We start from the raw sequence: 17809 nt of genomic DNA, 5'->3' as shown, positions 1-17809 counted from the left end.
GTCCACAAGAGGACTTGTACACAAATGTTCATAGCAGATTTACTCATAATAGCTAAAAACTGGAATCGACCTGACTCTCCATCTTCAGGAGATTAGGAGACAGATAAAGAAATTATCATATGTTCCCAACAGAACACTACTCAGCAGATAAAAGGAAATTAAGAACTGATACAGGGAACATTGGGGATGAATCTCTTAAAACATCACGTTGAGCCAAAGAAACCAGACACAGAAGATCACATGCTGCAGGAAACACTTCTTTTAAAAACAGGCTACACTAACCTGCGGTCGTTAGAAAACTAACTTTACCTTAACCTGAACCTTAACCTTAACCAGGGTAAGAGGGGATTGACAGTAAGGGGCACAAAGGAATTTTTGGAAGGACGAAAAATGGTTCTTTATGTAAACTTGGGATGGTGGTCACATATGTAGTCGTAGACACAGACACAGACAGAGGTAAAGGCAGAGGTCGAGATAGTTATCAAACTCCAAAGAACTGAACACAAGATTTGCGTATGTAATTGCTTGTAAATTATGCTTCAACAAAAGTCAGCTTCTAAATGTTAAAAAATAATAAATCTAACATTTTTTAAAGTATTTAAGTAAAGTTTCCCCTCACGGCCAATTCTGACTTTCTGCCCTATCTCTGCCCACCAGCCACCTATTATGTGCAGGGTGCTCAGGACCAGAGGGCTGACTTAGGTGCCATCCCTGGGGCGATTTCTTTAAATATGAAAGAGAGCAAATGGAAACACAAATTATTCTTAGTTAAAAATAAAAGCTGTTCTCACTGGGAGGTAAAAAGAGAGACAACCACAAAAACAAAACAAACAAAGAAGTCTAAAGTCCCGGAGAGAACTGTGTCATTGTGAACCTGCCACCCGCCCAGATGTCTCCCTCTAATCCGGCAGCAGCTGGTATTTGCCATTCAATAAACAACACGCACTACAACGGGGTCCTTGTGGGCGACAGAGACCTCGCACAGTTGTCTGTGACCAAAGCATCTGGCCAGTCCATTTACAAGGGAGGAATAAGTGCTCATGGAAGGCTCGGGGAGGAAACTATGCTGGGTGACGGTCTCAGGGAGATGCCCACAGCCCGGTCGGCGGACAGAGCGTGAAGCTAAAGCAGAGAGGCCACCACGGGGGTGGCGATGGGCTGGGACGGCCGGCGACAGGCGTCAGCGGGAAGCGGCCGGAAGGGGGAGCCAGGCGCTCACCACGATGCTCTTGTACATGTTGCCGTTGTTGTCCTCGACGCTGATGCGGATGATGCAGGTGTCCTCGCTCTGCTGGTTGTACGCGGGCGGCAGCCCCGTGGAGGTGATGGAGGTCACGGAGACGGAGCGCTTGTGGATCTTGGGGTTGTTGTTGCAGGACGGAGGGGAGGAGAGGGGGTTGAGGAAGGACGACATCCCTGAGGAGTTGGTGTCCATGGAGTGGATGGAGGAGCACGAGGAGGACGACTCGGACAGCTGGAGGAGAAAATACACCCCGGTGACACACCCGGGCCTGCTAGAATCTCGGCCGGCGCTGCGCTTCGCCGTTTCCAAAGCGGAGCTGCTGAGACTGATTCCTTCCCGTTATTCCCTCCAAAGGGCCCACAGCACACGTGTCCTGTCTCCGGTGGAAGCGCCCCCGGGAGACGCCTACCTGACTCAGTACCCTCCACAGCTGTGGGGCAAGGGCTGTCCCGTTACCCTCATCAGCTGCTCTTAAGAAATTAACCAGCAGATGGCAGCAGACACCAGAGGCAGGGAGGGGAGGTGGCCGCTTGCAGGGCAGGACGCCGGAGGACGGTGCAGCAGCCCCGCCTGCCCTGAACAGCAGCAATGCCTGGCACGCCCACGGAGCACCCCTGTCCTGGTTCCGCTTTGCAATCAGACTGTGCAGCGGGAGAGAAACGTGGATATTCTAAAATAAGGACCACATTTTACAGCTCTGCATGAAATGAGTCCTAAAAAGGCGCCTGGAGATCGCCAGGACCATTCCCTTTCGGCTGCTGAGGAACAGGAGGGCAGAGAAAACTACTGACAGTACGACCTGGACATGCCCCTAAGTTCCCTGATGCCCGTGGCCAGGTTCGCAGAGCAAAGACGTAGCCAAGGCCCCGTCCGCAGTTACGATAATGTGGTGGCTGAACATGGTATTTCACCGCCCCGGTGAGAGTTGTCATTGTGAGGCTGTGATGAGCTTTCACATATCTTGTATTTCCTACAGACTTCTTCCTATGGCATTAAATTCTACGGCATACCTAGTTTAATTAATTAGAGCCCAGCAAGCTGGTGTTTCAGCTCTGAAATGTAGAAGCCTAACTGTGGCTCCATCATAATACGGTTTAGTTACATCTTTTTCCTTATGTTCCCAAGTGAATCAGCCAGTGGCTGCAGGTGTACTGCACAGCAGCCGAGAGGGCCCACGTTCCGGTTACTGGTTCAATTTTATCACCTTTTCCCTTCATGTAAATCTGTTTTCCTCTGTTAGATTTCCCATGATTTTAATGACATTTATAATTAAGATAAAGCCTTGAAGATAAAGCTGGGCTAAAGCAGCTCCAAACGGACTACAGGAGGAGCCCCCAAATTCTTACTAAGGATTTATTCTGAGGAGCAAGTGTGAAAGCAAATGTTTGGAAATCGTGATCAGGGGAGTGAAGAAAAAGGGAGGAAATTACACTTCACTGAAAAGAGCGGCCTCCCAGTGTAGCCAGTGGGGAGGCCGCAGCATCGCAGAGTGGGCAGGGACTGCGGAGGTCACCGGGTCAGCTGTGAACTGAGCAGGACAGCTGAGGCCTTTCCCGCTAACTTTCCGGGATGCTGAAGCCTTGCGACTGCTTTCATCCAATTCAATTACTCATTTTTAAACCTTAGAAATTTATGACTCTGAGCCAGATTCATTCAAAGAATAAAAATGCATGACTTGTGCAAGAAATTGAAGCACTGGCGTGATTGAGGGGAGACAAAAAGGAATGAAGCAAGGGGTAAGCAAAGGACACACGCTGGGCTTTGATGTCCTTTTAAAGGGATGATATGGACCCACACACGTGTCCATTATGGCAACAGGTGCAAATGTGAGTCTCTCTCCTTCCTGAACAGGCAGAAACCCCAAAGATGTGGGCAATAACCTCAGCTGTCACCTCTGTACAATGTCCATCATCAGAAAAGGGGCCTACAAACCATAAGGACCTGTCAAAAGGTGAATAATGAGACCTCACTCCAGGCTGACAGTCAATGCTGCAGGTCAAGGTCATAGAGAGCGATCATGCCCCCGGCTTAGGGAAAATCTTCCCTGGATTTCAAAACAGAAAGGTGAGAAATCCAACTGGGGCAGCTCCTGAGCCACCTTGGCGATGGGTCCTGAGTTGGGTGTCCTTCCTGCACTGGCCACTTTGCGACAAAAGGGCACCTGAGGATCCCTGGATTGCTGTTGCTGCTGTAACACAGTATGAAACAGCACACAGATCCCCTTGCACATTGGACATAAACAACATGAAAGACCTGTACCAACACTCTACCTCACTGGCCTAAGCATAGCTAAAGGGCCAGAATTCACTCACACCGCAAGTGAGGCTGCCCCAAGCCTCCCCAAATGGTGCAAATTCTAGTCACGTCAAAGTGGACGTCTTGATCCTAGCTCAGAGACCAACAACCGAAGCAGATGTGTGCAGAAGACTAAGATGGATCTTTTGTTTTGTTTTCATTTATTCATGCAGCATGGGACATGGAAACTCTCTATGGGACTTCTTTTGTCACCTCTCATCACTTTCTTTTTGTGGGGGACATGGTAGATCGTGTCACTGTTACTAATTCCTTACCCTCCTCTGCATCCAGGCCCTTTGCCCTGTGACTCCACAGTTCCTCCCACGAGAAGTGGAATACAGCTCCCTGCCTCATTTATTTATGTGGGATTTCCCACATGGCTTGTTTTAGCCAATACAATGTTGGTAGCTGTAACCCAGGTGAAGGCTTAATTAATGTGTGTTTACGGGGTGGGGTCTGCCCTCTTGTTCACCTGTCTTAGCCCATCACTCCAAAAAGAAAGGAAGGCAGACAGAGCAGACATGGACCGAACCCATGGCCCAGGGCCAAGCCCAGCCCAACTCAACCAGCCTGCTGTGCATGACAGAGAAGAAACAGTCGTTGTTTTAAGTACTGAGTTTTGAGGCACTTCGCTATACAACGCACTGGTGGTAAAAGCTTGGCTGAGCCAAGGTGTGACAAAAGATGCTGACACATCGCTGTCTCTCTAAGAAAATCCCACATCTCCTCAGTAAACGCAGCCCATGTTAAGGTTACAATCCTTCAGCTACCTTTGGATGTGGGTACTAAACAATATTTCGAAAGCCAGAGGAATAACCTGACATGCCCCTCGCTTTTAGACCTGTGTCTATAAGGAACGAGTCCCCAGAGAGAACTCTGCTCTTGATAGCTGAAAGCAGACATTCCTCACGTGGCAAACACTGTGTCGGGTGCCTAAATTAGGCATTAGGGAGAAGAAATAAGAATATACCTTTTTCTGAGGCTCATCCGGTGTGTCCATGGGAGTGATGGAGCCCTCCTCAGCCTCCGAGTGGTTTGACTCGCAGGAGGACACACTCACAGAGTCCATGCTTTCGCCAGAGCTCCCACTGGCAGTAGACTTGGGCTGCTCTTTGGTGGGAGTGCTACTGGTGATAAGGTCTGACCCCAGAAACAGTCTGCAGAAAACACAACGCCAGGTGTTCAGGCTCTTACAAACTGGAATCCGTGATTGAGCAAATATTTTTGTGTTAATTAAGTCCTTGATGGTTTCTCAATCTTGTGTCATTATTATTTTAGGAAAACATTTGCCACAAAGTTTCTAACAGATCATAGTAAACATCTTGTCCCAATAGATTATTTCCAACCTCAAAGAACACACAGATTGCTTAGCTGAACAGAAGGCCATATTAATCTGAGGTCTTTCTAGGTCAAGGGTTCTCCTTTTTTTAACAGCCTGTGGACCACTATGACAGGATCCAAATCCCATCATAAAGTGAACTCCATGAGGCTGAAGAAGACTGGCACTGAGCTGGACAAGAAACCAAGGAAGCAGATTCTGTTTCCTATGAGCGGATGAACTTCGATAATCTAAATCCCTTCACTATAAAACAACTAGATAAGAAACATTAAAAAATCTTTTTAAAGTTGGGCATGCAAGACAGTAAGGAAAATCCCTACAGGCAGGAAAGAAAAAGGGAACTGAAAACCAGAGCATGTGAGCTAATTCTGCAGCTGCTCTGGATGGGGAATGGGAGGCGCCAATCTTGGCAAACTAGGGGCATGGATTTTAACACATACACAGGTCCCAAAGATGAGGGGCTGTTTATGTAAGGTTGGGAGTTCCAACTGAGACCCCTTACATACAGCCAGGACCCTCGAAGGGTTGTACCTTAGTAAAAAGATGGGCTAAAAAAATATCTTCTTGTTGGCACAGGGAAAAAACAGGGCAGCTTCTCCGTCTTTGCCTGAGCTCAAGTGAAAGGAAAGCATCTGTCCAGCAGTCATGTGGGATCTCAGCCAGCGCCTCACTCAGATTTGCTACCCAAGCAGTCTAGGAACTCTCAGGCCAGTAATACTGCTGAAGAAACTAGAATTTTAAAATATATATATATTTCTGGAGAAATATGCCTTCAACCCAGGCAGCAGAGAATTCCCTGATAAAAATGAACTCACAGTACAAAATTATAAAATACACACAAGAAAGCATCCTACCCAAAGAGTCAACAGGCATAACACACAGCAGGTTTAGACTCCTGAGGATTTCAGATACAAGAACTGTCATAAAGAAACTAATAATTTATTCATTCATCTGACAAATATTTGAGTTTCTACCATGGGCCAACACATAAAATAAGTATGTTTAAAAATATTAAAGATATAAGAAAAGAAATTGAAAGCAGGAGTTAAGAGCAAGATATTCTGGCAAAAGAATAGAAAGAAAATTTGAAAAAAAGGCACTTGTATGATGAGAAATGTAGTGATTTAAATTAAAAACTCAGTGCAGAGATTAAATAAGTGTTGTCAGATCTGAAGGAAAGCCTCAGAAATCAGTACCAAAAATATAAAGACATGGAAAATAACACAGATGAAAAGATACCAAGAATGGGATGAGAAACGCCTGTGTGTGTATAAGAGAGTCCCAGCAGAAGCCAACCGAGAGCATGGAAGAGGGACTGTAGCTGAAGGGATGGTGGCCGAGAAGACTGCAGAACCAACAAACCACATGAATCCTCAGATCCAGGAACCACACCTTGAATGGGACAAATAAGATCAAATCCCCACTTAAACTGCATATCGGTACCTGAGAGACTAGAAATTCTTAAAAGCAACAGGGTGGGGGGTGGGGGCACAACACAAAGGAACAGTAATTAAACAGATACCAGACATCTCAAAGCAACAACAGAAGTCAGAAGACATGGAATAATATCTTCAAAGTGCTGAGTGAAAGAGTCATTCTTGAATTCTATACCCATCTAACAGTTCCAAGAGTGAGGGCAAAATACTTGTGCAGACAAGACCGAGACGTTTTACCGTTAACAGGCAACACAGAGAGGAAAGGAGTCTGTCAAACGGGGGCACGGAGCACGCTGCAGGGAGGAACCGCATGTGCCCGCGCAAGCACTGACTGTACAAAAGAACAATAATAGAAACAACGAGAGTGAGCTTGGTTTTGTATCAAATATTTTAGGAATTATAAGTTCAAATTCTAAGACCTGAAGCATATCTTTTTTCTGACTCATTTCTATTTTCCAAGTTGCTTCCCCGCTTGGACCTGCAAGTACTACTGGCTCAGGGGGACTGTGTTGAATACCCTACCTCTCCCCAGCTCTGACGGGACCCCCTGCAGCCCCAGGACCCCTGAGGGACACTCACAGGCTGAGCCTCTTCACCATGCTCTTCCGAGGCTTGGGCGAGGTGGCGCTGGCGTCAGGAGCCGCTTCGATCTCACAGGAGAGGGCGTAGCTGGGGAAGAGAAGGGAGCGCGCGAGGTCAGAGCCCAACCGAAGAACAGGTTTAGAGTCAAGTGATCCGCTGGTTTTATTTTAAAGGAAGGTTCTGACGACTCAGAATAAAGCTATACACTATGTTGTCCTATCACACGTCAGAGGGCACTGACTCAATGACCAGATCTTACAAACTGACACCTGTGCCTCCTCCCGACACCCCACCCCCATCCCCCCGCCTACAGACTGAGGCCGGGTAGTTCCGAAGGCCTCGAATACGTGCATTTGTGCTTTGTGGAAGCATCAAAGGCTGATTCCATTCTGCCCCCTGATCATTCCCATCCCACTGTGTGAGTGTGTGTGTGTGTGTGTGTGTGTGTGTGTATGCACGTACTGAACTTATTTACCAAATGCTAACACTTCATGACTATCTTCCGTTTCCCCCCATCCGTGGCTAAATGAACTGTTCCTGCCCGGGGGCCCAGTAGCGCTTTATTTCAATTCTTCATGAGTCATCTGCCCTCCCTGATTGAAAGCTGTACCAATTAACACCAGTGACAAACACGGTGACAGTGGCGGTGGTGGTGGTGATGTGAGCACTTTAGCAATGTTTTTCCCAAATATGATTTCACTTAATCGTCACAAACGTCTTATAGAAGAGCATCTTGAAGATCAGGAAGAGTAAATGACTTGTTCAGGGTTACAGAGATGATAAATGGTAGAGCGAGAATCTGAAAGCACATATTCTGATGTCATCAGTTCAGCTTTTCCTGCTACGCCATTACCCTTTGAAAACCGAGGCTCTGGAGCCCAGGCGCTGCTCACTAGGCAGCTGGTGAGTCAACGGCCACGCGAGGAGCTGGGCGCAGTAGCCCTCCGGCCAACACCGCAGCCCCACCGTGGCGGGCAACAGGCCGCCTACCTCTCCTCCTCTGTCAGGAGCTGCTGCCTCTGGAACCACTGGATGAACTTCTGGTCTGGGGTCATACAATAGCTGTTGCAGGCAGACTGTAAGAGCTTTATTTGGGCAATCACTTCAAACTCCTAACGCAGGCAGAACACCAAAAAGAAAGAGTAATGAGGCCAACCAAATACACATCTCTTCAACATGCAAAAATGCCACAAGGGGCTCAACAATGAAGAAAATCATCTAGGGGGGCTCTGTCCGAAGCACTGCCTTCCTCAGAAACAAAAGAGCTGAATAACTTTAAAATTCTAACTCAGGATCTCTCAAGTCCCATCTGCTTTAACTGTCAATCCTCTATTCCCCTTGATAAAGCAACCTGCATGACTAAGACAGGCTACAAAGCAACCCAAGCTAGTTACTATCTACAGGCAGAGGGACTTCCTTTTGTTCCTTTCTATTATAATTCTAAGGATAGAGAAGCTATTTTTTTTAATTTAGTACTTCTGAAATATATTTAAATGTTCTGTTTCTATAGTCTAAAAAATAAACAAAAATTTAAGTCTGGAGGCTCCCAAGTTCCTCACCCCCATCTTCTTCAACCCTTACTCCTCAACAAATAAGTTTTGGTATTTGTTGCCTCAGTTCAGTGCCTCATAAACTTGAATGTTTAGACTTCCCAAATCCTTGGATTTTTACTACTCCAGTAAATCATTTAACTAAGTCTTTTAAAGCTCACAAGAGAAGCCAGTATATAATTATGTCCAAAATTATTTATACTTCTTTAGCTCTATCAATAAAGATTTTTATTTTTAAGTCAGCAATGGGTATAAGCTTTAGGCTTAGGTATTATACTCAAAGTTTCCAAGAGTCCCACATGCTAGTCTTAAAAGGAAAGAGACTGCCATCCATGATTATGCTGAAGTTAAAGGACAAAGGTGGGTAACTGTGGAAGCAACAACAGTTTGTTCTATCCTTACAGGACATGACAGAAGTAACCCGGCAACTGACAGAGTCCACGGTGTCAGTTCCCCATCCAATGACCTCCGTCCTTGTCTCAGTATCCTCAACCAATGTTTATCATCGGGCTACAGAAGAAAGTATACTCCACCCAGGACAGAAGCCTCACATCTGTCTAGGTTAGTATCTCGTTACCAGTGAACTCAGCCTGCTTAGCTCCTGAAGTTCTGGTTTTAACTTCAAGGTCATTTCCTCCTGGAAGTTTCTCTGACCCCCTGAGTTGGGGACAGATGCCCCTCCTACATGCTCCTGTAATACGCACTACTTCTGCTCACAAGCCCTTACTCAGGTTTCGCTGCAATTGCCTATTTATGTGTCTACCTTCCTCCTGGATTGTGAACTTTATGAGGACAGGGAGCTCTGTCTTTTCCTTTCCTGCTGTAATACCCAAACCTATCACAGTGCCCGACCCATGTTAGGTATGCCATCCATATTTGTGGAATAAAAGAATGAATGAATAACTAAAGAGCAGTAAGAGTACTCTGGGGTGAAGTTATTATTTTTACCACTGGGTTGCCTTTGAATCTTTTAAATATCTATTTAACTACACCACGTCAACACTAAAGCCATAGCAAATTTTCAGAGCTCTCTGCTTTATTTTTTTTAGTGCAATGCAGAACTAACTATTCTATTGTGCACACACACACACAAAAATTCAAATTTATGCTGAAGACCCTTTCCTACACTGAGAGGGAAGAAAAAAAAATAATTATCCACATACAACAACAAAGACCCTCTCCTTTCCTCTCGCAGGCCCATAAGTTAACCAACTTTATTTCCTCTTCTATGTCACTTACTCTTAAGAAACCCCTTCTCCTTAATAGGGCGAACCTGTTATTACTGGAGCTAATTGTAAAGGAGAGGAAGAGGGTAAGGAAAGGAAGGTGGGCTCTGGAGTGGCTGGTAGGATTTGAGCCCTGGCTCTGCCACCAGGTGACCCTTGCCAAGTGACTTCATCTCCCTCAGTCCCGGCTTCCTCACAGGGCTCTTGGGGGATAATGTATAGAAACATGCCCAGCATAGTAGTATACGACGAATGTTCAATAAATGCTAATTCATTTGTTTCTGCCTCTATAAAAAATTTAAGTCCCCACTTCTTTCATTTTTTTCATGCCCAGATAAAGTCAGATGGACAACCACAGCCAAGAGCTCTACTTACCCGTCTCCTTTTCTCAAAGTTGATCAGCCCACCCTGAAAGAAATTAAAAAAAAAAAAAGAGTGACAAACCGAACTACTGTGAACCACAGCCAAACCCTATGTTGTTCTAGATCTTATTAAAACCAATCGAAGGCTTTAATTAAGGTTAAACTAAAGTCATAAATGTTAATGACACTATAATTATGGCTACTCTGGAGGAAGAGAAGCATTGTTTGCTTCAAGAAAAACATTCTTTTAACTATGATAGGACAGGGCAGGCAAACAGCCTTTCTCTTAAAATGTCTCAAACAACTAAAATTGTAAGGATCAAGGAGTTACAATTCAGAACCCAAATGCATTTTGCAGAACCAGGAAGAGCAAGAGCTTGAGTAAATGTTCCATTACACTTTATCTTTTTTTTTTTTACCAAAGCAACAAAAACAGATGGTTCTTGACTCATAGGAGGAACCAAATTGTCAATGGTTTATCAAAAGGGAAGTCTCTCCTACATAGCATCATGAAAAGTTGAGTTTCAATTCTTCATCTCCCCGGCTCCTCCTCTTCTCAGTGGGGTGGATTTAACTTCTAAATCATTGGTCACTCCAAAAAATTCCCCAACACTGGGGAGTGTTTCCTGAGATAAGCTGAGGCAGAGGAGGTAAAGAGACACAGAGCTCAGGAAAGGCGACATGAACGAGCATGTCCACGGCATTTATGGTGCACTCGGAGGCAGGTGTATGGAACATTACTGCTATTCCTTCCAATCATAAAGCTGATTACATGTGATAACCATGGAGGTGAGATGAACTTAAATACATACAACCAATCCTTAAATCTCATTTCAAATATCAATTTATTCTCCACTGAATATTTTACTACTGTTACTAACAAGTAGCTTGTTTGATTGGGTTCACCTCCTTTCCCATTGAGAGAGAGAAAGAGAGTACGCGTGCCCGAGTGCTGGGGCCTCAGAGCAGATAATAATATGAAAAAAAAGTGGAATACTTAAAAATTCACACACTTGGCTCCCTACCCCATCAGATACAGTGGAATGTTGGGGCATATTATCACCTCCCAAAACCCAACTCAACGTCAAGGTCTTGCTCAAGCCCGTTCCTTCATAAGGTCTTGCCATCTCTTCCCTCACATGGAACTGATTATGACCTCCCCTCTTCTCTCGGCATTTGTTTGAATTCTTACTATTTCTTATCAACCACTGCCTCCTTTGATATCTGCCTCTCATGGGTCTGTGGGCCACTTCTGGTGTTATCCCTCTTTGTACTCCTCACAGCATCTAGCACAGAGCCGCGGACACAATGGGCCCTCAACAGATACTAGTAAAAGTGACTTTCTCTCTTGCATGTCCAATGAGAAGGCTGCAGGTGCAATTTCGCCACCTGCACAGAACTCACCTCGATGTAGTCCTGAAGAGCGGTGTCAAGCATGGTCAGGTCAGTCAGGAAGGTGCCCAGGTAGGGCACAGTGCCCTGCATCACCCCCTGAAGAGCAAGCATAGCAAAACTGTCTCAGTTGTTACTGACAAGTCTAAGGGTTTCAATAACCTCCACACTGGAGGGAATGGACCTGTTGTGGGCTAGGTTTAGCAATGGGCCCATTAGCAGATGGAAGCAGCAATCATTGAATGCACAGGCAAGCCTTGAAGAGATTAATTAAGGACCATTCAAGGCCAAATTTGGGGCCACTGATGCTACCTGCATGAATGAAATTTTGAAAATTCCTACACAAAGAGAAGAACTCCGTCATCTACTAACTGACTTTCAAAGTTTTGAAAACCAAGCCTCAAAGCCAGGAGACCAGACAAGAATGTTCAAGACTGTTCACAGGGGACTTATGTTTTGCTCAGGCTTAGGTCAGAGACGTGTCTTCTCTTTTGGAGCGAGTGGACACTCAAGTGGTCTGAAATGGGCCTGGAAAGGGACGGCCCTGCCATCGGGGTGGGAGAGGGTCACTGCACACTGAAGAAGAGTGTGCACCTTCCTCTATGAGTTGCCACCACTGTTACTTCCAAAGCATGGAGGAGGGAGACGGAGAAATAGTAACTGTAAAGAGGAAAACCTGGCAAACTCTACCTGAATCTGAATCAAGGGATGAAGGGTGATATCACAAGTGACTCTGATGTCAGCTGATGTCATTTGCTCCCTGATAGGATGTGATGAGAATGGCGCTTCACCCCTGTGATAGTCTTCCCCCAAACCCACAACTCCAGTCTAATCGCTAGGAAACAACAGACTCTCTCTGATTGTGGGGCATTCTAAGGATACCCCACAATGTCCCTTCAGACTGTCAAGGTCACGAAAAACAAGGAAAGTCTGAGAAACCGTCTCAGGCCAGAGGAGCCTGGGAGATATGACAACGGAATGAGGGTGGTTCGCGGGTTGGATCCCGGGACAGAAAGAGGACACTGATGGAAAAGTGCTGAGATGCACCTAAGGTCTGCACCTGAGGGAACAGTGGCATGCCAGTGTCCCCGTGTCAGTGCTGACAGGCGTGCCAAGGTCACAGAAGATGTCCACCAGGGGGAAGCTGAGTGAGGGTTCACAGAAACTCATGGGCTACCAGGAACGTATATGTAAATTCTAAAATAAAAAAATTGGCCCTTGGAAACTGAGGTAGAAATACTTCAATCTCAAGTATATACTATATTGATTTCACCAAAGTTCCTTTAAAATCATCTCTGTTCTCCATAAGGCCACCAAGGCACTAACGATGATGAAAAGAATTAAAAGGTACTTCCATGGACACTTTATCCGAAACTCCACTGAGGCACTTACGGAAAAGCTGGCAAAAAGACAAAAGCCACAACCAGTCTCAGCAGGGCAAGGCCAGGCTGCGGGGCGCGAGGCTGGCTGCTCCCCGGCCGGCGCCGCTGCCTGAGGGTCACGCCAAGGAGGGCTGTGTCCTTCAGGCCCTCACCGTCAGCTGCGGCTTGTCCTTCCCCATTACGCACACAAGGTCTGGTCCCGGACCAAAATAATCTTCTTCCTTTAACAGCTATTTTTAACTTGTCTTTGAACTAAAAAGTTGGAAATATTGTGAATTTTTATAGGCTTTACGTTACAGAAGAGCCCTGTCATTCAAGAGCGTTCCTGACTTACATCCAACTTCCCAAAGGAGAAAATCTGCCCTAAGCAGCATGAGAATATTAGAATTTGTCAGTCCCTGGTCTCCCCTCTCTGCTTTTCCCCTTTCTATGCTCAAAGTTAGCAGAGCTTTTTAAATAAAGCTAAAGATGGTAAGAACCATCCTTCAGTCTTAAGGAGGGAGGTCTGACACTCCTTTGCGTACTGAAAAACCAGAAAGATTTGGTTGGCCTGGGGTTAGTAAGGAGAGCTGGGAAATGACAAGGGTGGGAACAAACGAGGTCAAGTGCACAGATCAAGTCCTCCCAGGAGCAGGCACTCTCTCTCCTCAGCACCCAGGTCCTGGGCCACCGTGATGTGTGCAAAGCTGACTACCACAGCCATTCCCATCGGGGAACGGAAGCCCAGGAGGTCTCAAGGTCAAGGCAGCAGCAGCTTCTAAGTGCAGGGGGGATGGAGGAAGACAGCAGGAGGGATGGAAGTCTACCTGCTGCAGATGGTTCCTTCCAGAAAAAAAGTGCTCCAGAGAACACCATGATTTACGCCTCTCAGGGTTTACTTCCTACTGGCCCAATGGGAGTAATAACATCTTTCTTACAGACTCCCCAGGGTTACTGAGAACAAACGAGGCAAGAAGTGGGAGAACTTTCAGGAACACATGGACGCCCGGCAGACCGAAGGGGCCCGTGTCATGCGGGAACCCAGCTACCCACACCAGGCGGCTCTCCTGTGGGCCTCAGAGGACAAGGGCTGTGCGTACCATGTCCTTCTGCAGCTGAAGCCGCCTCTGGGTCCGCTTCTGGTTTTCTTTTACACAGCTGTCCAGGTTTGCAAATTTTGAGGTTCCTTCCTGAAAGAGAAGCACACACACAGAGTGATGGAGGAGGTCACTAAAAAGACATGAAGTGGCACCTAGTGGCTGGCACGGACCCTCCGCACAAGGGTCTGGGTGCCAGGCAAACTGGAGAGGCCTGCAGCAGGCTCTGGGCTGAATTATGCAAATCCACCACTGGCTGGTTGCAAGTGGTCTATTTGTAATAAAACCCGGTGGCCTTGGATTATCCTGTTTCCCCGCTACATTGTAAGAGGCCTGGTTTGGGTGTAAAATCAATTGTCACTATAAGGCAGGCAATTCCCAGAAGTGGAGACAATTTTTACCCATCCCACATTTCACTCTGAGTAATCACACGTCCTGGAAATGTCCTCTGGACATTTTGTGATTTCTCGATTTTGGCCTGAAAGCCATGTGGCAGCATTCTGTGAGAGAAAAGGGACTATTTCTGTGCTATTTCTTAGCCAAGTGAAACTGCTGTCCCGGAAGTTCTCTGAGGAAGTCCGGCACCGTGGCACAGCCCGAATCTGTGACAGCCAGGCCTTCACACCTCTTCCCCCTTTGCTCCCCAACCTGTCCCCTCGAGCTGCCTCTCAGGTTCCGAGTCACAGACCCTCCCTCCCTCCCTCCGGGCGCCTGAGGACAGATGGCTGTGCCTGCCCTCCCCCGCCTGCTGTAACAACAAACTCTTTCAAACTCTTCTACGTAATGACTAATCTTGAGTTTGCTGACCGAACATAAAGTGTTTTCCGTTTTGTGGTTTCAGTCTTGTTAAGTTCTCATTTTCCAGGAACCTTATGAATGGAGGCGAATTGCACAATTCGGTAGCGAGTAACCTCACTCGTTTCCCTGGGTCAGTTTCCCTGGGTTTGCTGCATTTCCCCAGCAGGGACCTCACTGCTGGGCGGCTGGAAGGGTTCTCGGGGGCAGGGAGGCGCCGATTATCTTCCTCACTCACCAGCCTTAGCCCAGGCCCAGGTACACCGCTGGGGACACAACCCACAGTGACTCACTGTCCATTCTAATCTCCCTGTGATCATCGGGCGCACTATCATTTAATAATCTCCTACTTAGAGTTTTTCCTGGGGATGAATGAAAGTGGCCTAACATGTGCCACTTCCCATGCTGGAAGGCTGGGAGGCTGGCAGGCTGGGAGGCTGGGAGGCTGGGAGGCTGGGAGTCCTCCCAAATTCTTGAGCATTTTCTTGGAGTGCGAAACCAATTCTGTGTGACTTTACTAAGAGTGGCCATCTCTCCTGGTGTGTAGGTCTTTCTGGCTCCCTTCCACTTTCTTAATCATTGGCAGAGGAATAATGGATGGAAATTATTGCAGATACATTTAAAGCTCTTACGAAGGATTTTGGAAAAGTTAAAAGGCCCTTGGGAATCACAGAATAACAGGAGGGAGGGACCATGAAAGAGCACTTAGGACAACCTCCTCACTGGTGGAGAGACAAGGACCTGAGACGGGAGCTAGAAGTCACGCTGATTTCCTGACTTCATGAGAAGAGTCCCGCCCTGGCTGGAGAGCTGACTAGTGCAGTTCTTCCAGATGAGGTATCCCCTGAAAACGCCATGATTTGCCACAGCCCACAGTTTCAGTTTCTTTCTCCCTCAGCCCTAAATCCTCTGCTCTGCATCGTCTCACACCAGTCCCTCAATACTTCTCGAGGCTTTTGACAGGTTTTGTGATTGCACCACTCCGGTTCTTTCCTCCCGCCTCTTTGCTGCTGTGCTCACACTTTCTCAGCGATTCTTCTTTCTGCCGAAGCCGTCTTCTTGTTTTTCACTATACTCACATCTTGGCAAATACTATCCAGTCCCAAGACCTTAATCATCACCTATGTTTGGATGGATTCCAAATCTCTCCCTCCATAAACTTCCCACCACCTCCCACTCTCATCTCTCCCTTTCTCTAGTGCAAATTTCTCACCTGAGTCTCACCTCCTCTCTCCACCTTTAGCAGAGCTGAGCTGCCCTCATCCATCTATTCCTCGGTCAGAGGGGCCTCTTCTACTAGGGTGCTACACAGGCATGGGACCCTTCTCAATAAATGTAGATTAAATTATAGCTTGAAAGCCCATGGCAATTATTTGAGTAGGTCTTCATAGTCCTAACAATCTCCTGCTCCAACTCTGATGCTGTGTGTTTTGGGGCTGCACTGAACAATACATCTGTACCAGTGCCAAATTCTTGAGCCTTCCTAGAAATTCTATCAATTCAACCAGGAAGAATTCTCAGTAAGAGTCCCAAGAACCAGAGAGATTGGTGATGTTCTGCTTCCCTGTTGTTGTAAAATTTATGGATTCTATCATTTACCTGCTTAGAATTACCTAAGTTCTAGAAATCATAAATTATCTTGAACCATAACAGGTTCAAGATCATTTCTGAGGAAAATAAAAACATTTTCCCAACAAAAAAAAAACCATAGATTCTTGCTAATTATTATTATAGCCATAATATTATAGAGTTGGCACATTACATCTACCCAGAAGTAGAAGAGAAGAGAGGCCATTTAAGGCTAAGATTACGCAACCACAAATCAGTCTAAGTCCAGGTTGTTCTTTTGAGAAACTAAATACCTTGAATTCATTTTTCACAACTGTGCTGAGGATTAAACCCAGAATTATATATTTCATATTAAAGAATGGTCAACAAAGATGACTAGTAAGAGACCTACGTGTACATATGCACTGGCCCAAACATTCCACTATCATTAATGACAATGCACAGACTACACGAATTCATAGCCAAGTTTTTCATTTAACTGAGAGCACTACGTAAACTTCTACTGCTAAGAAAGGTTTATGAGACCTTTAATGTCTAGATATAGCTTTGCTTCTAAGGTTTCAGCCAGAAGCCTGTCACCAGGCAATGAGCTGCACACTATTCAATTTATCTCCTCTGAAAGATGACTCAGAGCTATTGCGCCTTGAATGTGTGGCTCCAGCTAGTCTAGCTTCCTATTACTGACAGGGAGACCATGAAGCCATCTCCTTCCAGCCAGATGAGTTTCCATTTCAAGTCTGCAAACCCAGGGGGATGTAAAGCGGGGAGTAGTGATGTGATCTCAGCGGTCCTTGTTTAGTGCGCAGTTAAGCAGGTAGGCCAAATCCAACGTCAGAAGTCAGCATAAACTGCCCTGCTCATACCATCTTCCCCAAGAAGGGCTAATAGTGGGCAAGTTGTCAAAGCCATGTGAATTATAAGCCCCATCAATCCATGCAGTCAAACAGTTTCTGAACACCTGCTACATGCCAGGCACTGTGTTAGGCATTAGGGATCTAACACGAACGAGATAAGCCCGGTCCCTGCCTGAAAGAGGCTTGAGGGCCAGTAGGGAGATGGGTGCAGTACACAGGCAATTCCAATGGAGCACAGGAGGAGTGCTAGGTCAGAGGAAGATGGACTTCCTCTGGAGCACATGCAGGCAACCGAATCAGACCTGAGGGTGTCCAGGAAGGCTTCCAGAAGAAGGAGACTCTACAGAGAAACATGAAGGAGGAGTAGGACTTAGAAGGACGACAGTCAGGAAAACCCTAACAGAGGCCCTTAGACTTAGAGGAAGGACTAATCTAACCATTGACCACTGGATGCCTTTTCTTAGTCTCCCCAGTCCCACTTGACTTTCACTCCTATTCCAAGTGTCTGCCCTAAGGTCCCATGTGTAGCCTACACTTCATTCATGTTCATTTGTCACGCATACTTTGGTTTCATATGTATAGAGCTTGTCAAATACTAAAAATAACTTACATTTGCATAGTGCTTTCAAATATTTTATCTTAGTCAATCTTTAAAACCCTTCCACGAGGTCAGTGGACTAAATGCTATTATTGTCTCCAGTTTCCAGA

At 46.3% G+C, this 17809-nt stretch overlaps 1 protein-coding gene across 1 annotated transcript in view; it reads right to left on the bottom strand.

The window, feature by feature from the left end:
* Positions 1–17809, bottom strand: part of RGL1 (ral guanine nucleotide dissociation stimulator like 1) — a 103999-nt gene that overhangs the window by 4656 nt on the left and 81534 nt on the right. The window contains exons 10-16 of the mRNA XM_016224609.2: positions 13887–13976; positions 11438–11524; positions 10047–10079; positions 7886–8007; positions 6893–6982; positions 4509–4695; positions 1220–1474 (exon numbers count right to left, since the gene is read on the bottom strand). Of these exons, the coding sequence (XP_016080095.1) occupies positions 1220–1474; positions 4509–4695; positions 6893–6982; positions 7886–8007; positions 10047–10079; positions 11438–11524; positions 13887–13976 (864 nt within the window). The remainder of the gene's footprint in view (positions 1–1219; positions 1475–4508; positions 4696–6892; positions 6983–7885; positions 8008–10046; positions 10080–11437; positions 11525–13886; positions 13977–17809) is intronic.

Source organism: Miniopterus natalensis, chromosome 19 (genome assembly GCF_054644295.1).
Source record: "Miniopterus natalensis isolate mMinNat1 chromosome 19, mMinNat1.hap1, whole genome shotgun sequence".
NCBI lineage: Eukaryota > Metazoa > Chordata > Mammalia > Chiroptera > Miniopteridae > Miniopterus > Miniopterus natalensis.
The sequence above is the reverse complement of the archived record's forward strand: the minus strand, read 5'-3'. Positions and strand labels throughout refer to the sequence as shown.